Source organism: Pinus tabuliformis, chromosome X, assembly GCF_031772625.1.
Source record: "Pinus tabuliformis cultivar Carrire ecotype Pingquan chromosome X, CPIR1, whole genome shotgun sequence".
NCBI classification, from domain to species: domain Eukaryota; kingdom Viridiplantae; phylum Streptophyta; class Pinopsida; order Pinales; family Pinaceae; genus Pinus; species Pinus tabuliformis.
Genome location: NC_142308.1, coordinates 623,767,280 through 623,790,627, shown reverse-complemented (window position 1 = coordinate 623,790,627; position 23,348 = coordinate 623,767,280). Strand labels below are relative to the sequence as shown.

Here is a 23,348-nt window from a genome sequence, read left to right as displayed (position 1 = left end):
GTGTTCAATTTATTTATCATCTCATTTGCCTTCAAAGCCTCCTTGTAGGAGCTACAAGAAACAAAGTTACTAAGAGTTTAAAAAAATGATAAGTTAATTATGAAACCCTTATCCCTTGTAGACAATTTTAAATCTTTACTAAAGCGCATATCACTACCCATGCATATTATTCATCATGTTTGATCCCTGCTAAGTTAGAAAAGCTCCCAAGAAATATCTTATAATCCAAATCTAGAGGAACTAAAGACTTTCATAGATTTAATTAGAGCCTTTGTGCTACCCCCAAAGAGGAGGATATTTGGGTATCTTGACTACTTGTACACAAGCAAAAGCTCTTTGTGCTAAATGAGTCATTAACACAATGGAACATGGGGAGGCATAGAAGATCCCACTCAAAAATTGCATCAACTTAGGGGCCTTGCATAGTTGCAAGATATGAAGTAACTTAATTCTACAAACATTGTTAACCACTTCAACAACCATCTAGGTGAAGGGAACCTAATTTGTAGATAAAATTAATGGAAATTAGACTAGGAGACCAACAAACACAAGTTGGTGTGGAAAAGTGACTTGCCTAGGGCTAAGTTTTCTATCAATGACCATTGTTTATGGTGGTCTAGTCCTTGGGGTAGTTTTTTTTTTCCAAAATCGCATGGCTTACAACCATGAGGTTGTGAAATTACGGTATTGGGGTCTCAAGGGACCATTATGATAGTCAAACTAGAGATTGGGAAAATCAGGAAACCCTGAGTGTGGTATTTAGGTTTAATCCCACAAAGAGTAATTTCACATAAATTCTAAACAATAATGGATAAACTCTTCCTAAAACTTGGTCTTCCAAGGCCACAAATGTGGTGGAAACATTGGAGATGGAATCAAAGCAAGGGTTTTTTGAAATATAATCCAACAAATGACTATAAATGATTATCTTATAGGCTTGAGCTTGAGGACAAGCTTAGTAAAATACAGAGAAACAATTCTAAGGAGAAACTTGAGCTCTATCAAATGAAATCCATTTAGAAGTCGGTCTTAGAGCACACAAAGCTCTGTTTGTTTGGTCCATATTTCAAGGAGGCTTGTAGATAGTGTAACCTTTGAAGCACTTGGAAATATTGCACCTTAAAAGTCCTCTATGTGGTAAGAATGAAACCTCAAAGCACTTGTTTTGGATTTGTAAATACACCTTATTGGCTTGGGCACATGCTTAGAAACTTTTTCACTCTTTACTCTTCCATATCACTTAGAAAACAACATTGTTAGGAGATTTTGTCCCTTTAGTTGTGGAATCCCACACAACATGGCACTAGATTAGAATTGATATTTTTATATCACCTTTAGAAAAATAAAAAATGAATGAGTATTCACCAATTCTCAATGCATATAGGTTTTTACCATCTCTAATATGTGCCCATATGCTTTTGTAGATTCAAATGAAGTTATGCAAGGTGGAGGTGGAAATAGCCCACCTACATGAGCTTATGGAATACTAGACCATTGCACCATGCACATAGTGCAATTTGAAGGGCACTCCCCTACCTACTCTCCACACTTTAGAACCTCAAGTCATCAATGACACCAATGTAGAGCAAGAAAAGTTACAAGAGAATGTTGAGAAAAGTAAATGAGCTAGCCCCAAGCAAGAGCCCCAAGGATGTCATCGTTTGACAAATTCCTACTATTCCAATGGGCATATTTGAAGCAAAGCATCCCAAAGAACCTAATTAGTGCAATGAGAGATCAAAGGTCATCATTGTTGGACATTGGATAAACCAATGCTCTCCGTGTGTTTTGTGACATGGACTAACCACCTCTCGTGGATCCTTATCTCTGGTGATGCGATCGTTGACTAACACTTGCTGGTTTTGGCCTAACGACAATCGTGATTCCCAACATGTGGTATCAAAGCGTAGGTCACGAGTTCGATACACACCCAACCCACATTGGGGGGGAGATTATTGGACATTGGATAAACCAACGTTCCCCATGTGTTTCGTGACATGGACTAACTGCCTCTCGTGGATCCTTATATCTGGCGATGCGATCATTGACTAACACCTGTGGGTTTTGGTCTAACGACAATCGTGATTCCCAATAATCATGGCAAATCATAAGCCCAAAGTTGAAAGATGGGGGTCTCCTCCTTGAGAACAAACAACCTCTTAGATATAATTCCTACATAAATTGATTAGTATGCTCATTTTATGTGAATAAACTTGTTACTATTATGCTTATTGTTTTATCATTTGGAAATTATGATGTTGAAATTTTTTAGATTTGATGGCCATATGTGGCCAATTTTAATTGGGCACACTATGTGCCTTGAGACGCTGGTTGTCGCTATTGCGAGATTTATTTATTTATTCTTGTAAAATGTATGCAATATGTATATTATGTGTATTTTAATAAAATATGAAGTTTTTTTTTGTTTTTGTTTTTAACTTATATTGAGTTAATAAGCAAAGGGTTATAGTTTCTAGGCTTCATGTATACAGGTAAAGGGTAGTTGCTTCTAGACCCCAGATGACCGCTTAGTGGTAGCCTCAACAATGATTAGATGAGACAATGGGTACCTAGTGGATACTAGTGACTAGTTGAAATTGCCTTTTGCTTTTGGGGTATGACCAAAACTGTTGTTGGTTATCTAAGAACTCCTCTTCCTTAGATGGAAGGAAATAGGTTAATATCCTTAGACATAAGAAAATAGATTAATGTTTTAAGACCCAAAAACATTTGACAAAAGTGGAAGTTTGCGACCTTGTGAATCACAAATAACTTATTTCAAATGGCCAAATTTTATTTAGACGTGATGATATTACTACCTATTAAGGTCTTTAAATTATATCACCAATGCTAAGATAGTAACCTTGAGAATAGTAGACTATTCTTTTAAAATTTAAAAAATAAATAAACAAACTCAATCTTGACGTGACCCATCATTAGGACAACCTTGTCTTTGATGGATCATGACATGAACTTGAAACATCCACCAGGAAAACAAACTATGGAACATATTTCAGATTTATATTTTTCAAATTCTACCCATATAAACCCTAACAAGAAAAACTCATCTCTTAATTTTTTTTTTTAACATTTTAATAATATATAGATTTCTCCTATTTCATTTATATTTTCCAAATTTAAAAATATACCAGACCTTTAAAAACATAGTTTCATATTTATATATTTTTAAAATTCATGACCAAAATTTCAATATTAAAATTGAAGTCCATGAATAATATTATACTTCCGACATAATTTCGGGAAATTCTCCTCAAGGTCAAAGTCAGTGAGCTTATTAGGTTGAACCTTTTTAATTGTTTCGTTCATATAATAATTTGCAAAATTATGTTGAGCAGGCTTAGCAATTAAATAGTTTTATAGCGAGGTGAAGGGCCAAGGCCAGGGCCGGAGAGAAATATCCAGCAAGGATGGGAAGTTCAACAGCCAAGGATGCGCACGTACTCGTTGCCTCGCTTCGATCTGCATATTCTGCAACTCCCACCAAACTTAAGGTAATGCCAAATTCTTTTATTTAGGTTTTGCCCGGTATCCTTTGTGAATTCTAAGAAAAACTTGGTGGAGGGCTGTGTGTTAACAATAGCCCTTGTCGTTTGACGGATGAAAGTCTAATCTCGTGCACTATTATTGATATGACATTGAAACGGGTACTGCAGATTATTGATCTGTATGTGGTTTACGCTATTCTCACGGCAGTTGTGCAGGTGACACCATCTGCTTCTATTGTGCTATTAAATTTTGTTATGCCTCTTGATTTTTTATATTGAAAGCAAATATGCAATGGGTAGCCCTTAAGACAGTCTATCACTTTATAGCAAAAATACGTTTCAGAGATTTTCTGGATTTATGGCATTTTGTAGAAGTGGGGCTTTTGTTGTTTCCTTTGTTACCCAGATGTCAGACATTTTCTGTGAAATCAACTGTTTGATATACCGGCGGACATTGTTTACAGAATTCATCCGTGTTTATATTCTAACTGACTAACTAACTGTCCAAACCGAAACCCCATCTTCGTCACTACTGTATCCAGTATTTGTGATTAACTGACTAGTCTGCTATGCTTGCAGAAACATGGCATGGTGAACTGTTTATAATTCCATTCGCATTTCCATTCTCGATCACGTTGCTGTGGTCACGACATTAGTACATTACTAATCAATTTTATATGCTCGAGACATGGGGTCACCTTTTTTATCCCTTGAAACCCTCTAGCCCTGTTTCATTAAATCTCTAAGGTTATCTCTGTGTTCTCGTTTACATTGGACTTCTGACATTTTGGAACTGCAAAAATGCTTTGTTCATTCAGATACAGTTTAGTAACTAGTTTCATGCTGTTGATAATTATAGCTTGGAGAGGAACTTCAGCACATGTTCAGCGTGAACATGCTAGAAGTAGTTTGAGATATTTTCAAAAAAACAATGGACAAAAAAATGTGATTTTATGAAAGTAATTCTATTTTGTAATTCACTTGTAGAAAAATGGAAGATTTATGTTTAGCAGTTGAGTCTAAAATTGTATCTCATGCATGACTTAGACTGGAGAAATCTTAAAAATAGATTTTCTACTAAAATTATAAAAGATAGGGAAAGGTAGAGGCTTTCTTAGAAACTTGAGTAGTTGAGAGAGAGCATTATTGAGCAGCATACAGTTGGCAACAGAGGCAACAGTTCCGTACAATCACACAGCCAATATCGTACAGATCTGTACAATAGTGTTGTATAACAGAGAGCAGTTGTTGCCGTTTTTTCAGCAGCTGTACCTCTCAAACAACTTGTAGAAGCTCAAATTCAAGGCAATTTGATCTCGTGCGTGGGGCTTTTTCTTTTGGTAGTGTGTGGAGGTTTCCTTGTCAATTTTTTCAGAAGGAATAAAAAACTGATTTGAAGGAGTAATTACCTGTGTGTCGGAAATTATTTTTCTGCTTCTGCTATCTAATTTTCAGCTATTGTGTGGTTGATGCTATGGTTAAAATTTTAATTTTTGTGTTAACTAAATCCAACAATCTACTTGTTTGATTGAGATCACAAGGACATTAGTCACCTAAGGATTGAAACCTTAACATGGTATTAGTGATCTGAACTTAAACAAAAACACAACAAAGTACAGCTATAACCATAAATACATAGATGCAGCAGAAATAACATTTCATTTCATTAATATCAAAATACTGAAATATGCTTACAAACAGAATGGAAATAAACTAACTCAGACGATGGTAGCTTATCTTTGAGAAGAGAAGTAGCGGCTACATGCCGCTGAACTGTGTTATAATGAAGCTCAAGGACCTATTTATTATCGCACAATCAAGGAAACCCTAAACAACCAAAACCCTAACCCCAGGAGATAGAACACCAAGAGTTTGTGGGCCTTGTTGGGGTTAGTTGAGCAGCCAACTTCTCAGGGTCATATTACGTACGATACCTTGTTGGAAAGGTCTTTCCGAGCACTACAAAATTTGCGGCAGGCCCTTGCCTACAACTACGGGCCTACGGTGGACCTAAAAAAACACCGTTTAGAGGGTCAAAACTACTCTAGAAGTTCAGAACCTGAAAAATTGCTAAAAATAGTAAATGTTGAAATAAACAAGGAAGCAACCGATTGGAGGTATAGGTATAGGTGGGTGGCCACCAATATCCACCTGGATCAGTCCTCGTGCAGACCCTCCATGAGGTGAGAATTTCTGTTGAACCTAGTCCTTGGTGGACCACTTGCCCTGGTGAAGGAGTTGGCCTGCTATGACAACTCGATATAGTTGGATCTTCTGTTGGCGAGTGTTCTTGATTTGTGTGTCCATGAGTTGATCAGTTGTGGCCTATTCCATGCGGTTCGGGTTTAGCTCTGTTGGTGTGAGTTGTTCTGCAATGTCGGATGTGTCCAACAATGGTGGAAAGTATGGCCGAAGGCGGTCTACATTGAACACTGGGTGCAAACCAAGGAATGGTGGGATGCTGAGCTCGAAAGCATTGTCCCCTACAACCTTGGTAATAGTGTATCATCCATATCGGAGTAGGAGAGGCTTGTGATGGGGTCCAACGACGCTCTCTTTCTACAAATGTAGCCAAACTTTGTCGCCCACCTGGAACTTGTGCGACAGTTGATGCTGATCATAGTGCTACTTGTACTTAGCATTGGCTTTGTCCATTATATCATGGACCTGCAGATGTGTTGAATGTGCTCAATGAAGCTGTTAGCCCTGTCGGCTTCGGATTAGACATGAGTCGAATCTGCCTAAGTAGCCGCAAATGGTATGACCACATCAATGGGACATAATGGCTGAAATCCCAACCCTACCTGGAAGGGGCTATGGCCTGTTGAGCTATGGAGAGCTTAATTGTAGTTGTGCTGGACATAGGGGAGGCTTTCATCCCATGTGGGTGGATGCTTCGAGTTGTACATACACAAAATGTGTATGATCATCTTGTTGACGACCTCCATTTGACCATTAGTTTGGGGGCGGAATGCCATGGACTTACTAAGTTTGGTATCGAACATCAACCAGAGACTTGACTAAAATGCACTTAGGAATCCGTTGTCCCGATTTAAGATAATGGACTGTGGGATCCCAAAGTGTACCCATACTTGCTCAAAGAAGAGCTTAGTAGTGGCTTCTGCTGTGATACTCTTCTTGCAGGCTGCCATGATGGCCATCTTAGAGAATTGTCGACGACCATGAAAACACAGTTGTTGCCGTGCTTAGTAGAAGGAAGGCCCAACATGTAATCCATGGAGATGGATTCCCAAGGTCGACTAGGAGTAGGTAGAGGAGTACATAGGCCTTGTTTTTTGATGGTTGGTTTGGCAATGGTGTAGGCGGTGTAGGATCTAATGTACTTCCCAACATCCTAATGAAGTTTCGGCCAAAAAAATACTTCTCCAATACTGTCACTATTTTATCTACTCTGAAATGTCCAGTGACTCGACTGTAGTGCGCCTCCCAATTCATCTTGGCACGCTTGCTTGAAGGAACACATATGTGTCCCAAGTGAGATAACAATGCATCTTAGAGGTGAAAATTTGGTACTTGCTTCCCTTCCAGGAGTGTCTAGTATGTGCTGCTGAATTCTGGATTGCTCTTGTACAGGTGCAGCCAACCCGAAGTCTCGTGCTCACAGGAGTCGAGCACAGTGATTAGTGCTATGACTGGTGGCCGACTAAAGCAGTCTGCAACATTATTAGTGCTGCCCTTCTTGTACTTAATGTTCAGATGGAACTGTTGCAGGTATATGGACCATTTCTGGTGGCGATCATTCTGCAACTTCCCTTGTGTCTGTATGAATTGTAGGCATCGGTGGTCTGTGTGGATGACCGTTTCCTTCCCTAGAATGTAATGCTTCCATTGACGACGGACCTGCACAATGAAAGACATCTTTGTCATAAGTGGGATACTTTCGGATTGTGTTTGAAAGTCTCACTGTGGTAAGCCAGTAGATGCCCCTATTGAGTAATAATTGCACAAATAGCATAATCGGAGGTGTTTATCTCAATCTCAAAAGGTTGTTGCAGGCTTGGTAATGTGAGCGCTGGTGCAGAGCAGAGGCGATGCTTCAACTTGACAAACACTTTTTGTTGGGTTTCGGACCAAAGAAACTTTGCTTTCGCTCCGCCCTTTGTGACTTGACATAAAGGCCGAATGATATGAGAGAACCCCAACACGAACCTGCCATAGAAATTGGCAAGACCCAGAAAGCTGCGGAGCTCTGTCAGAGTGGATGGGGCTGGCCAATCCTGAATGACTTGTATCTTGGCTGGGTCCACATGCACACCCAACTCATCAATGATGTACCCAGATATTGAACCTGGGTAATGCCAAAAGTGCATTTCTCCAAATTGGCACACAGTTTGTGTTGTCGCAGGGTTTGAAGGACTTGTCAAATATGGTGGACGAGCTCTTCCCAACTCTGGTTGAAGATCAAGATGTAATCTAAATACACCACCACAAATGCATTGGTGAAGGTTTGCAAGATGTCGTCCATCAATTTCATGAAGGTTGTAAGGGCATTCGTCAACCAGAAACGCATGACCAACCATTCAAAAAGGCCTTCCTTGGATTTGAAGGCATTTTTCCACACATCGAAGGGTTTGATATGCACCTGGTGATAACCAGACTTCAAGTCAATCTTGCTGAAATATTTGGCCCGCTTGAGCTGGTCCAGAAGGTCATCAATTCGTGGGATTGGGTACCTATTCTGGACAGTGATCTTGGTCAGTGCCCGATAATGAATACAGAGTCTTCAGGTCCCGTCCTTCTTCTGTACCAATACAATTGGTCTCCAACAGGGTGATGAGCTTGGCTTGATGTGCCCTTTTTGCAACAACTCCTGAATCTGCCTCTTAATCTCATCGTTCTCCAGAATAGAGCGTCGATAGATTGGTCCATTGGGTAATGGCATGCCCAGGGTCAGATCGATGGAGTGCTTGACCTGACAGTGTAGAGGTACCCCTGTAGGTGAGGCGAAAATGTCACTGTACTCGTTCACGACTTTGTCTATCTGTTGCTGCTGTGAGGAGGAGCCTTGTCTAGAAGTCGTGGCCACAACCTTCTTCTTGCCCTGAGGGTGAATCATAAGGAAAACAAATTTCCTGGTTTGGGAAATGATCTTACTACATTGCTTTGCAGTGATCAAAGAGATAACAATAGGTGAGGCTACCTCCGGTATCTTGTACAACTTATTGCCCAAAGCAATAATCATAAAGCGAGGTCTAGACTCATATACAACATGCCGCTTCCAAAAGTATGGTTGACCTAATAATACATCACAAACTTCAAAAGGAGCAACATCACACAATACCTCATACGTGAAGGGCTTGATGCTGTAGGAATGACGACATTGCTGACCGACGCAAAGATCTCGTACTTGGTGAAGCCACCCAATGGTGTACGACTGTGGATGTGTTGTCGTTGGTAGGCTTACCGCTTCACGACCTCTATTGAAATGAGGTTCTTTTGGCTCCTGTTGTCAACAATGAATTGCAGCGGAGAGCCCTTCACCCACATTTGTGAGCGAAAGAGGCGTTCCCCCTCCTCTGGATCTGCAGGCTCATTCTTCCAAGATTTTGGTGGTGGCCACAGTGGCACTGGGCTCCACGTCAATGTTCTGCTTCCCTTTGTCATTCCCCTTGTCGGGTTTTGACTTAGAGTCGGAACATGTGTTTGATTCAGAAGCCTTTAACTCGATCACCAGTCATTGCCTGGCTCGACACTCACTTGTGTTGTGAGTGGAGTTCTTATGGAATTCACACCATTTTCCTGTGTCCTTCTTTGTCTTCGTGGTGTTGTTCTTTGCTTGCAGCTTTGGCGGGTTGTCCTAGGTCATCCCACCTTGGCTTTGGCCTTTGCTTTGTGGTTTGGGGGCGCCTTTTCCTTGCTTCGGAGTCGCAGATCCAATGTTTCGCTTCTTCTATTTAAACTTTTGCTCAATCTTGACAGCGTATCAGTATGCCGTGCCCAGCGAGGAGATGTCCAGGAACTCCATTTTGTCCTGGATGTACTTGTGTAGACAACTACGGTATTTGAGTACCAAATGCTGCTCAGAATCCTTGATGCCCAACTTCGTGCAAAGGGTATGGAACACATTTGTGAACTCCGACACATCTTGGTCCCTTCCCTGTCGTAGCGTGGTCCACTTTATGTATTTATCTTCATAGCTCCCGACATGGTAATAGTGTTACTTGATGGCGTCTCAGAAAGAATCCCAAGCGGGTGCGACTGAAAACATTGAGGATTCCCGCTCGTCCTTTTGTTTACAGTAGGTTTCCCACCAGTCCTTGACGTGTGGGGTGGCTTTGAGAAGTGCAAAAGTAATATTTTCCCGATTGGAAAAATCATGAATTGAAAATATCCTTCCAACAAATTAAACCATTTATCTACAACGTTTGCATCTATCTGGCCCTCAAATATGGGAATATCAAAGTTAACTTGCACCTTAAAAAGAGTGGCACCTCCAGAGTGGCTGTTGGATGAAGATGCATCGCCTGTGGGTAGCTGTTGAAAGATTTGGGCAAAGTTATTCATCATCGCATTCTTCTGTCGCTCGAGGGCTTTCTCGAGCAATATTTTGAAAGGATCTCCTGCCCCCTCGTCTTTCTTTTCTTCTGCCATGGGAGGCCGTAAGGGTTTGCGAGGCGGGTCTTACAAAGGTTCAACCAGATCGAGCCCTAACTCCTTATACCATGACCTCGTTGGGGGACACACAAAGAAAAACAGAGAAAAAGAAGACCGCTCTGATACCACTGATCCGAACTTAAACAAGAATGCAACAAATTACATATATAACGATAAATACAGAGATGCAACAGAAATAACATTTCATTTCATTAATATCAAAATACTAAAATATGCTTACAAACAGAATGGAAATAAACTAGCTCAGGCGATGGTAGCTTTGTTAAAATTTGGGTACCAGAGGACAAGTGGTTCCCTAAGGCTTTGATCTTTGGCCTATGGAAAAGTGTCCAAATTTGTTTTTTACTTTTCTTCTAAAGTGACTTTATAAGTGGTAAAGTCAATTTAATTTAAAAGTGACTTTATAAGTGGTAAAGTTACATTCTAATTTAAAAGTGACTTTATAAGTAGTAAAGTTACCTTCTAATTTAAAGGTGACTTTATTAAAGTCAATGAAGAATTAGAAAGTGAAAAAATGACTATGGTGGAAATAAAAAGTTAAGTGGGTCTTTATTTAAGTGGGTGAGTTAAAAAATAGAAAGTGAGAATTAAATGCATATTTATTCTCATCCCTAGATCTAAATTAATGTTAGCCATTAGATCTTAGGGTAACTCAAAAGGTCATTTAAAGAATAAAAAGAGAAGAGAAGAGGAAAAGATCAATTCATTCTTTCATGAGCATTTGGGAGAAAGAGAAGAGAGAGCAAGGAGAAAATTTCTGAGCAGTGAGGAAGTGAGGAAGAGCAGCAAGAAGACATTTCAACAAATTTAGGCAGCAACATTTATTGGCACGTATCCCAAGGCAAAACCGTACAAGAGGAGAAAGACAGATATCGAGGAAGAGGGACGACATTTATTGACATGTATCCCAAGGCAAAACTGTACAACAAGAGAGACATAGATATCGAGGAAGAGGGACAACAACAAGGGCACAAATTTCGAGGCAGTCGTACTGTTGAAATTCGTACGATCTGTATAGCTAATTATGGGCACGCTTTCCGAGGCTGGCCGTACAACATTTAATGATGTTTTATTGGTGGAATTTTTTTTGTTTTGGCTGTTTGCTGATTGGCACAATTTTCGAGGCGGAGTTCAAGCACGAAAATCGAGATAAGTTGTAATTTGTGGTTGCTGGAATTTTTACTATGTATTTCAGTTTCTCTGTAAAAGCATTTTCAAAAATAAAGAAGAGCTCTCAAACTGGTTTTCCCCAAGAGTTGTAGGGGGTTTTTCTAGGGTCACATTGACCAAAAATCACTGTGTTATTTTCTGTGTGTGGCTGTCATAATTTCGCTGTATTTCATTTCTGCAATTTCAACAATTGTTAAATCTCTAAATTTGTGTTTTCAGAAAATATTGTCATTTCTAGATTTTAGATTTTTTATCATGTTTGGATTTAAAACTAAATGCATGGAGTGATAAGGAAAACTGATTACCGGAGTGGGGGTTGAAATTTCTTCATGGTATCAGAGCTTGATTGGCTGAAAAAGTGCAGTTTGGGACAACAAAGTGAAAATTACAACAAGCTGATTTTTACACAGAAAACAGAGACCTTTAACACAAATTTGAAAATTTCAGTTTGGTAGGACAATGAAACATGTCTTTGGGTTTGAGAGTGGAAGACAAGTTGGATGGGCAGAACAACTACAGTGCATGGAATGAGAGAATCCAGAGCATTTTTGAGGAAGCAGAAGTCTGGGGCATTATGGTAAATACCACACAGAACCTAGTAGTAGTATCTGTTGACCCTGTACAGTTGGTAGAGTTTAACAAAAAGAATGCTAAGGCAAAAAGATTGATTTTGGAATGAATCAAAGACCATGTCATTCCTCATGTGAGAGGAAAGACTTATGCACATGAGATGTGGATAGCCTTGACCAGTCTTTACTAGAGCTCAAATGAAAACAAAAAAATTCTCCTAAAGGAGAAACTAAAGGCCATTAAAATGGCTAAGGCTGACAATGCTACAACATACCTCACAAAGATCACTTCAGTGAGAGATCAGTTGGCAGTCATAGGTGAGATCATTGCACCCACTGAGTTGGTGAGGATTGCTTTGAATGGTCTTCCCAAGACTTGGAAGAATCTTGTGGATGGCATTGTTGCACGGGAAAACCTTCCCGATTTGAGAGGTTGTGGGATGATTGCATTCAGAATGAGATCAGAAAGAACCATTTTGGGGCAGCCAAACAGGTGGAGGAGGATGACAATGTGGCATTGTTAGCAAGAGGCAAGAAGGGTAGAGCAAAGAAGCAAGCTTCCAACAGTGGAGGTAAAGGTAAAGGTAAAGGCAAGCAACAAAACAAGGAGAAGGACTATTCCAAAGTCAAATGTTGGAATTGTCAAAAGTTGGGACACTATGCTGTTGTGTGTCTGGAGAAGAAGAACAAGAAAGGGAAAGACAAACCTATGGTAGCTTCTGTAGAGATAGAGAGTTCTCAGAGAGCTTTGATCGGCAGTTTGGATTCATAGCTTGTGAGGGCCACTAGTGCAGGATCACCTGCCATACAAGTTCAGAGGGAGTGTGCATTCCCGCTACTAGCAGAGCATCTTCTAGCATTTGGTATGTTGACAGTGGCGCTTCCCGCCACATGGCAGGAGTCAGAGAGTACTTCTCAGAGCTTTCAGAGGGTGATACTGATATGGAGGTAGTACTTGGTGATGACAACATTGTTAGAGCAGTGGGTGTGGGGACATTGACATTTGATAGGGACCCAAACCTCCCTTGAAAGTGTTAGATGTTCTATATGTGCCTGGAATGAAGAAAAACCTGATATTCGTCTCAACACTTGAGGATAGAGGGTATGATGTGTTGTTCAGGAGAGGGCAGGTGCTTATATATCCTAGGGGAATTCCAGCTTCTTCAGCTAGAGAGATTGGTGTGCGCCATGCCAAGGTGTACAAGTTCTCATTCCAGCCCTTGATGGCATTGAGTAGCAGCACCCGAGACAGGACTGACAACAAATCTAGCAGTTCAGAGTTGTGTGAGATTTGGCACTGCAGGATGGGGCACATGTATCATGGGGCCTTGAGCACATTGTGGGAGATCATCACTGGTGTGCCAGATTTCAGTTCTGATCACCTTGATGTATGTAGAGGATGTGCTATGGGGAAGTTTGCCAGATCCCCTTTTCCCAACAGTGATAGCAGAGCGACCGGGATCCTTGACTAGATTCATACCGATGTGAGTGGCCAGATGTCTCATGTATCCTTGAGTGGTTATGAGTACTATGTTTTATTCATTGATGACCACTCCAAGAAGACCTGGATTTATTTCTTGAATACCAAGAGTGAGGTCTTCAAGCGGTTTCAAGAGTTCAAAGCTTTTGTGGAGACCCAGACAAGCAAGAAGATCAAGGTCCTCAGGTCGAACAATGGAGGGGAGTATACCTTTAGTGAGTTTGTTGATTTTTGTGCTAAGGCAGGCATTAGGAGGGAGTTCACAGTTCCTTACAACTCCCAGCAGAATGGGGTTGCGGAGAGGAAGAACAGATCCATTGTAGGGGTTGCCAAAGCCATGCTTCATGATCCGGGGTTACCTTTATTTTTGAGCGCAGAGGCCTGCAACACTGCTGTGTACTTGCAAAACAGGAGGCCACATCGTGCCTTGGGGAATGTGATATGGAGGTAGTACTTGGTGATGACAACATTGTTAGAGCAGTGGGTGTGGGGACATTGACATTTGATAGGGACCCAAACCTCCCTTGAAAGTGTTAGATGTTCTATATGTGCCTGGAATGAAGAAAAACCTGATATTCGTCTCAACACTTGAGGATAGAGGGTATGATGTGTTGTTCAGGAGAGGGCAGGTGCTTATATATCCTAGGGGAATTCCAGCTTCTTCAGCTAGAGAGATTGGCGTGCGCCATGCCAAGGTGTACAAGTTCTCATTCCAGCCCTTGATGGCATTGAGTAGCAGCACCCGAGACAGGACTGACAACAAATCTAGCAGTTCAGAGTTGTGTGAGATTTGGCACTGCAGGATGGGGCACATGTATCATGGGGCCTTGAGCACATTGTGGGAGATCATCACTGGTGTGCCGGATTTCAGTTCTGATCACCTTGATGTATGTAGAGGATGTGCTATGGGGAAGTTTGCCAGATCCCCTTTTCCCAACAGTGATAGCAGAGCGACTGGGATCCTTGACTAGATTCATACCGATGTGAGTGGCCAGATGTCTCATGTATCCTTGAGTGGTTATGAGTACTATGTTTTATTCATTGATGACCACTCCAAGAAGACCTGGATTTATTTCTTGAATACCAAGAGTGAGGTCTTCAAGCGGTTTCAAGAGTTCAAAGCTTTTGTGGAGACCCAGACAAGCAAGAAGATCAAGGTCCTCAGGTCGAACAATGGAGGGGAGTATACCTTTAGTGAGTTTGTTGATTTTTGTGCTAAGGCAGGCATTAGGAGGGAGTTCACAGTTCCTTACAACTCCCAGCAGAATGGGGTTGCGGAGAGGAAGAACAGATCCATTGTAGGGGTTGCCAAAGCCATGCTTCATGATCCGGGGTTACCTTTATTTTTGAGCGCAGAGGCCTGCAACACTGCTGTGTACTTGCAAAACAGGAGGCCACATCGTGCCTTGGGGAATGTGACTCCGGAGCAGGCTTTTTCTGGGAAGAAGCTTGATGTTGGGCACTTCGTATCTTTGGGTGCCTTACATATTCCTATGTCCCCAAGGAGAACAGGGCCAAGCTAGAGCCCACTGTAGACAAGGGCATCTTTATGGGTTATAGCAAGACCTCGAAAGCTTATCGGATTTATATTCCTGTGTAGAGGAAAGTGGTTGTCAGGTGGGATGTGAAGTTCGAGGGGGAGAGAGCTTTCAGGAGGTCACGGGAGTTAGAGTATCCAGAGTCACCAGACCCTTAGGAGCAGTTGAGTCAGTCACAGGGATCTAGTGGTCAGGGATCAGGAGGTACATGCAGTGTCAGGTCCATCAGTGAGCAGTGGCTCTCAGAGTCAGGTGGGTGGTTCTTCGGGCAACATGCAGGGCAGTCCGCAGAGCAGTTCACAGGGTAGTCCACTAATGGACAGTTCGCATGGTACTTCAGCATCTACAGGCACAGATTTAGGCATGAGGTCAGTTGGCAGGCCTTTAGGAGTTCAGGCTTCTGATGATGATGATGAGGATTCTTTGACTCCGGTGAGAGAAGTATGCTTAGGGAAGAGGAAGCCCAAGTGGCTTCAAGATACCTTGCGCGAGGCCACATCAGTTGCTGGGCCAAAGAGATAGGTTAGAGAGAGTAAACCAGTGATGCGAAAATCGTGATAAAATCACGATTTTATCGTTTTATTGCGATTTTTTCATAAAAACGATAAAATCGGCCGATTTTTACGCGTATTTTTGTTGTTGTTGAAAAATCCGCGATAATTTCATTTTTATCGTGATTCGATGTGTTTTTATCGTCGAGCTGGCAGACAACGGGTTATAAACACCAAACAAATGATTTTTTATTTATTCATTTCATCAGACAACGACAATGGTGGATTGAGAGTGGCCTTGGAGAAAAACCTTGGTCGATTGGGCGCTGATTGGAGGAGAAAACAACTCAAAACCCCCGGTGGATTGAGAGCTGAGGAGGAGAGGATCAATTTTCTCCGGCAAACCGGTATGGGCACCAAATTTATGTGTTTTGTTTTGTTTTGTTTTTGTTTTTGGTTGGGTTTGGATAACCCATTGGTTTATCAAATATTTTTGAGTTGATTTGATGGTGTTTTTGTTTGTTAAATTGTCAAAAATTCAATGTGTTTTGTCATGTTACTCATGTATGTAATTTTTTTTAATTTTTGTAACTTGCAATCCTTATTTTGCCATAGGTTCACCATTCAACTTCAAAGTTCAAACTTCATCTTACAAATTTAAAACTCAAGAGTCAAGAGTTCAACCAAGTTACAAACATGCCAAGGAAATTGGACCCTCTGTGGGAATTTGGTGAACCTGATGGAGGGTTTGATAGAATAAACTTGTCTTGCAAGTTGTGTGGGCAACATATGTTGGGGGGGTTTATAGATTGAAGTATCACCTTGCACAAATCCCTGGATTTGATGTAGGGCCTTGCTCAAATACAAATCCGGAAATCATCCGAAGAGCCATGAGATCATTGGAAAATTTAGAGCACAATAGAGAAGCCAAAGCAAAAATGAAGAAACAACTAGCAAAGATGGTGTTAGGCTTACGTGAACAAAGAAGTGGCACTGATTCTACTTCAGCATCAATATCTACAACCAACCTGGTAACTGCCTCATCATTTTTTGTTCCTAGAACCACGCCTGGTTCACAACCATCTATCACTTCAATGCTTAAAAAAACTGAGAAAGAACAAACTGACAAGTTGTTGGCCAAATTTTTCCTTTGGAGTGATATTCCTTTCAGCGTTGCAAGGAATAATCCATTTTTCCAGCCTGCTGTTGATGCTATTGCAACTGTTGGCCTAGGGTACAAAATCTCTTCTTATGATGACTTTAGAGGCCGGATTCTTCGAAATGAAAAGGTTGACTGCACCAAAAGATTGGAGGAGTTTAGGGCATCATGGGCACAAACGGGATGCACTGTGATGTCAGATGGTTGGACTGACCGAAAGGGGAGAACCGTTATAAACTTCTTGGTTAGTTGTCCCAATGAGACAATGTTTATGAAATCTATTGATGCATCTTCACATATCAAAGATGCAAAAACTTTATGTGATTTGCTGGATGTGTTTATTTTGAAGCTGGGTGTAGAACATGTTGTTCAAGTCATAATGGACAATGCTGCAAATTATGTTGCTACTGGCAGGATGTTTATGGAGAGGCATCCTACTTTATTTTGGACACCTTGTGCTGCACAGTGTATTGATTTGATGTTGGAGGACATAGGTAAAATTTTCTTTGTCAAAGATATTGTTGAGTCATCAAAAAGCATTACAAAATTTATATATAATCATATATCTGTGCTTAGCTTGATGAGAAAATTCACCAACAACAAAGAGTTGGTGCGCCCTGCCATTACACGGTTTGCTACTAGTTTCATATTTCTTCAATCCCTCTTGAATTCTATGTCGGATGTGAAGAGAATGTTTCCTTCAGAGGAGTGGTGTGCTTTGACAATGAGCTGCAAACTAGAGGGAGAGACCATATGCAGATTAGTTTCATACTAGGAAGACTTCTGGGCGGGAGTGCAGGAGGTGTGCACCGTTACTGAACCTTTGGAAAAGGTTCTTCGATTAGTTGATGGTGAGAAGCCCGCAATGGGCTATTTGTATGAGGCCATGGATAGGGCCAAAGAATTTATTCGGGCCTACTATGATGATAAAGGAGATGAGGGGTTTCAGAGACAACTCCTCCTATGGGAAGTGATTGATGAACGATGAAACAACACACCATCGTCCCATTCATGTTGCAGGGATCTACCTGAACCCCGCATTTTTTTAACCATGTGGGTTCGTATTTGACGCTGAGATCATGGATGGATTCTTAACCTGTGTTTAGAGGATGGTGAGATCTCCAGCAGAACGTACATAAATCTCCAAAGAAATTGAGATATACAGGATGGCAGGTGGCACATTTGGCTTTGACATGGCTGTGACTGATAGGACGATTAAAATGCTAGGTATTTTTTAGTTTGTTTCAAATTTCATTGTCTCTTCAAGTTCATAACTTCATACTTTGCTTCAACTTTCAAATTTCATTTTTTTTCTTATGTCTATTTAAAATTTTATTTGTAATTTTGTTGTAGATGCATGGTGGAGAATGTATGGTGCCAAGGTACCCCTTTTGCAAAAGCTTGCCATTCGAATCCTCAGCCAAACATATAGCTCCTCAGGATGCGAGCGCAGCAGGTTAAACTTAAAACTTAAAATATTGCAAATTTCCAAATAATTTTTTGAATTCATTAAACAATTTTTTTTTTTATAATTATTATTTCATGATTTTTTGTATAGGTTGGAGTCCCAACGACTTAAATGACATGGTCTACGTCTACTACAATCTTCGGTTGTGGGTGAGGCAACTTGAGAGAATACTTGATATGGAGGTCATCTCATTGGATGGGATTGACACCATTGTTGCATGGAGGGTTGAGGCCGAGAGGCCTCTCATGGAGTCTGCTGATGATTGGTTAGAGCAGGAGGTAGTGGAGGAGGAGGAGGAGGAGGCAGAGCAACAGGAGGAGGAGGTGACACCACTTACCCGGGCTACCCCTGCCATCAGTAGAGGACGTGGTCTACCTCCTATAGCTCCTAGTTCTTCAGCTTCTAGAGCACAACAGAGTCCACTGCCAACTCCACCGACATCTACATCTAGAGGGAAAGGGAAAGCTATTGGATTTTCTTGCAAGAGGGGCAAAGGAAATCAGTAGTATTAGACTTTAGTTATTTGGTTAATTTCATTGTATATGACATTATGACTCATGATATGAGATACATTATTATATTTTTTGTTGATATTTTGAGGCTGAGTTGGGACTCAGGAGTCAGGACTTACTGTGTGATGTAGCACTAGAAATGATATTACACATCTTATATATTAGTTCTTTTATCATATTTGTGTCAATGTATTTATTTTATGTTGTAGATGTTTTAGATATTAAAAAAATTGAAAAAAATGAATATTTTTGTATTTTACGATTTTTTCCCGATTATTTCCCGATTTTTTCCTATTTTTTCCCCTCGCCGATAATATCCCGATAACGATAACTGCAACATTGGAGTAAACCACCTGAACAGTTCTATAGTTACATGGCATTGGTAACAAGCATTGTTGACTCCGAACCTTCTAGTTATGAGAGGAGGCCGCCAACCAGCAGGCCTGGAGATAGGCCATGATGGAGGAGTATTCTTCTATTATGAAGAACGATATTTAGGAGGTAGTGCCGAGGCCTGAAGGTAAATCAGTTGTTACTTCCAGATGGCTCTACAAGATAAAGCATGCTGTAGATGGCATTATCGAGAAATTCAAAGCTCGATTTGTGGCGAGAGGGTTCTCACAGGTAGAGGGAGTTGAGTATGAGGAGACCTTCGTTCTTGTAGCTCGGTATACATCTATTCGCTCCGTTATATCGATTGCAGCAGAGATGGGTTGGAAGATCCACCAAATGGATGTGAAGACCGCATTTCTCAATGGCTTCATTAAGGAGGAGGTTTATATTGAGCAGTCGCAGGGCTTTGAGGTGCATGGGAAGGAGTCCCATGTATGCAGATTGAAAAAGGCACTCTATGGCCTGAAGCAAGCTCCTAGAGCTTAGTACTCTAGGATTGCTACATACTTGCAGCAGTTGGGTTTCACAAAGAGTGAGGCTGATTCGAACCTATACTTCATTGTGGTGGGTGAGGAGCCTCTCATTCTGGTGTTGTATGTTGATGACTTAATCATCATTGGTGCAGAGAGACTTATTGAGGGATGCAAGAGAGATCTTGCTTCAGAGTTTGAGACTAAGGATATCGGCTTGATGCATTATTTTCTGGGATTGGAGGTGTGGCAGGAGGAGGGGCATTTCTACCTGGGACAAGGAAGTACATTGTAGATATTCTTAGCAGATTTCACATGGAGGACTGCAAACCCATGTCTACACCTATGATCACTAACTGGAAGAAGCTTCACGCTTCTGATTTCGAGTTGGTGGATCATACTCTATACAGACAGCTGATTGGTTGTTTGATGTATTTGGTCAACACTCGACCAAATATATGTTTTGCAGTTAACACTATGAGTTAGTTCATGTGTGAGCCCAGGAGAGTGCACTGGGTGGCTGCAAAACACATTCTTCATTACTTGTAGGGGACTGTGGATTTTGATCTGGATTATAGACGGGGTGATGGAGTGAGACTAGCATGGCACATGGATTCAGATTGGGCAGGTTGTGCTTCAGATAGGAAGAGTACTTCCAAGTGCTGTTTTGGGTTGGGTTCGGTAGTTGTGTCATGGATCAGCCGGAAACAATAGTCAGTTGCATTGAGCTCAACTGAGGCAGAGTATATGGCTGCTAATTTGGCTAGTTGTGAGGCCATATGGCTTCGCAAGATGTTGTTTGGTCTATTTGGTCAGGCATTGAGACCTTCAGTAATTTACTGTGATAATCAGAGTTGCATAAAACTCACAAAGAATCTAGTTTTTCATGACAGGTCAAAGCATATTGAGATCAAGTATCTCTTCATTAGAGACTATGTCCAAAAGGGAGCTGTCAAGCTTGAGTACATTCCACAAATGAGCAGGTAGTAGACATTTTCACCAAAGCCTGCCACAGGGCAAGCATGTCTACTTCAAAGACAAGATGGGAGTGGTGAGGAACACTTTTCTCGGTAAGAGGGAGTGTTAAAATTTGGGTACGAGAGGACAAGTGGTTCCGTAAGACTTTGATCTTGGGCCTAGGGAAAACTGTCCAAATTTATTTTTTACTTTTCTCCTAAAGTGACTTTATAAGTGGTAAAGTTATATTCTAGTTTAAAAGTGACTTTATAAGTGGTAAAGTTACATTCTAATTTAAAGGTGACTTTATTAAGTCAATGAAGAATTATAAAGTGAAAAAGTGACCATGGAAATAAAAGGCTAAGTGGGTCTTTATTTAAGTGGGTGAGTTAAAAAATAGAAAGTGAGAATTAAATTCACATTTATTGTCATCCTTAGATCTAAATGAATCTTAGCCATTAGATCTTATGGTAACCCAAAAGGTCATTTAGAGAATAAAAGGAGAAGAGAAGAGGAAAAGATCAATTCATTCTTTCATGAGCATTTGAGAGAAAGAGAAGAGAGAGCAAGGAGAAAATTTCTGAGTAGTGAGGAAGTGAAGGAGAGCAGCAGGAAGACATTTCAACAAATCTGAGTAGCAACATTTATTGGCATGCATCCCAAGGCAAAACAGTACAACAGGAGAAAGGCACAGATATAGAGGAAGAGGGACAACAGTAAGGGCACGAATTTTGAGGCAATCGTACTGTTGAAATATGTATGGTCCGTACAGCTAGTTTTGGGCATGTTTTTCGAGGTTGGCCGTACAACATTTAATGATGTTTTATTGTTGGAAAAATTTCTGTTTTGGCTGTTTGCTGATTGGCACGATTTTCGAGGTGAAGTTCAAGCATGAAAATCGAGATAAGTTGTAATTTGTGGTTGCTGGAATTTTTACTGTGTATTTTAGTTTCTCTGTAAAAGTATTTTTAGAAATAAAGAAGAGCTCTCAAATTGGTTTTCCCCAAGAGTTGTAGGGGGTTTTTTCAGGGTCATATTAACAAAAAATCACTGTGTTATTTTCTGTGTGGTTGTCATAATTTTGCTGTGTTTTATTTCTGCAATTTCAGCAGTTGTGAAATCTCTAAATTTGTGTTTTCAGAAAATAGTCATTTCCAGATTTTAGAATTTTTATCATGTTTGGATTTAAAACTAAATGCATGGAGTGATAAGGAAAACTGATAACTGGAGTGGGGGTTGAAATTTCTTCAAGCTTATCTCTGAGAAGAGATGTGCTGGCTACATGCCTCTGAATTGTGTTACAATGAGGCTCAAGGGCCTATTTATTATTGAACAATAACGGAAAACTCTAAACAACCAAAACCCTAACCCTAGGAGATGGAACGACAAGAGTTTGTAGGCCCTATTGGGTTAGTTGGGTAGCCAACTTCCCCAGGTCGTAACTTGGTCATATTATCTTCGTTTGGTGCGTACAATACCTTGTTGGAAAGGTCTCTTCGAGTACTACAGAATTTGTGGTAGGCCCCTGCCTATGATTATGGGCCTGTGACGGACCTCAAAAAAATGCCGTTTAGGGGGTCAAAACTGCTTCGGAAGTTCAGCACTCGAAAAACTGCTAAAAATAGTAAATGCTGAAATAAACAAGGAAACATATGAAATCGACTGCAAGTATAGGTGGAATAGGTGAGTGGTTACCAATATCCACCTGGATCAATTAGAGCTTGATCTCTCATTGAGATTCTTAAGGATTTGCTTTAGTAAATCTATTGCAAGGTTGAAGGACCAACAATAAGAGCATTTCAAAGTTATATTTTTTCGATTTAAGAGTTTGTGCAATAGATCTCAGAGATGGTAGGATGGTGCTTCAAATTTCATAGCATTGAAAGTGAGCTATATTCTTACTAAAAAAATGATATTTGGAATATTACCAAGGATGTTGTCTTCACCTAGAGATTCGCAAGACTTGGACCTCACAACAAAAAGGAAGTGAAGGTGATGCAGGAGCATCGACACCAGGCATCCTATTAATTGTTGCAGGAACCTGTGAACATGGTGCTGGCACATGAGGTGCATTGGATACTTGCATCTAGATAGAAGTGGAGTCATTGAATGTTAAAGGTATTTCATTGAGTGGAAGAGACCAGTGTTATTAGAACCAGTCCGGAACTGGTGGAATCGGCCGGTCCCTCTGTTTTTGGCCCAAAACCAGTTTGAACCGAGCCTCTTAATCGAAATAGGTAACTTCGGAATTGGTCTATTTCACCGAACTGACCGGTTCAGAATTGGCTCCGTTCAGTTTTTACCTATGCAGGAGATTGTCACTTTTACTTAAATTTTTAACATTACAATGAAATGACTCAAGATGTTTGAGAGTGATTCCAACCTCATTGGATTTCATATGGAGAAAGTAGAGTTTTATATTTCACTCAAAATCCAACATAGTTAACAATTTTTCAGTATTCAAGATTGAGGGGATTGCAATGTTTCCATTGGATTTTGTCATGTACGAGGATATGGAACTAGTATTTTATAAAGAGAACCAAGCCCTCTATGTACTTTGATGTTAGTGGCATTGGTTGTCGAACTCCTCTATTATGACTCTACTAAAAATGTACCCATCACTCAAACAAAATCTTGACATGACATGCTATGTTTTTTCTATCTTATTTTAATGCCTAAATGGTTATATTGACGACAAAGACCCCAATATAGGCAATGATTTTGATGATATGTAGGTATTTGTTGTAGCATGAATTTTTTAGGATGCTAGAGGCCATCTAGAGCCTATTTGTTGATGTATTTAGATTTAAAGATGGGTTGCATTTGATGATATTTTGGTTATGTGCACCTTACATGCTATGTAAATGAGAACTTTTGCATATTTGTGTATAAATGGTTTGGATCCATATGGATGCACATGAATATATATGTTTTTCTTTAAAATATAATATTTTATGTGTTTTTGGTAAACTTAATTTTTTTTTGTTGGTTGGTTCTGG

General features: G+C 40.5%; 2 protein-coding genes across 3 annotated transcripts in view; both read left to right on the top strand.

Annotated features, from left to right (window-relative positions):
- Window positions 1-3,290: 3,290 nt before the first annotated feature.
- Window positions 3,291-23,348, top strand: part of LOC149141553 (dolichyl-diphosphooligosaccharide--protein glycosyltransferase subunit DAD1) — a 46,617-nt gene continuing 26,559 nt past the window's right edge. The window contains exons 1-2 of one of the 2 annotated variants that reach the window (XM_089449621.1): window positions 3,309-3,512; window positions 3,675-3,722. In XM_089449621.1, coding sequence (XP_089305747.1) covers window positions 3,429-3,512; window positions 3,675-3,722 — 132 coding nt within the window. In that variant the 5' untranslated portion in view covers window positions 3,309-3,428. Of the gene's footprint in view, window positions 3,513-3,674; window positions 3,723-23,348 lie in introns of both variants that reach the window. The other variant, XM_089449622.1, reaches the window with a different exon arrangement.
- Window positions 17,904-18,642, top strand: LOC149141554 (uncharacterized). The gene is made up of 2 exons (XM_089453267.1): window positions 17,904-18,005; window positions 18,108-18,642. The coding sequence occupies exons 1-2, from the start codon at window positions 17,921-17,923 to the stop codon at window positions 18,521-18,523; spliced, it is 501 nt and encodes a 166-aa protein (XP_089309393.1). The 5' UTR covers window positions 17,904-17,920; the 3' UTR covers window positions 18,524-18,642.

Coding starts and splice junctions, on each gene's coding strand:
- LOC149141554 (XM_089453267.1), top strand. CDS start 17,921: ATGGTGCCAAGGTACCCCTTTTGCAAAAGCTTGCCATTCGAATCCTCA. Junction 18,006..18,107: donor TCAGGATGCGAGCGCAGCAG/GTTAAACTTAAA, acceptor TTTTTTGTATAG/GTTGGAGTCCCAACGACTTA.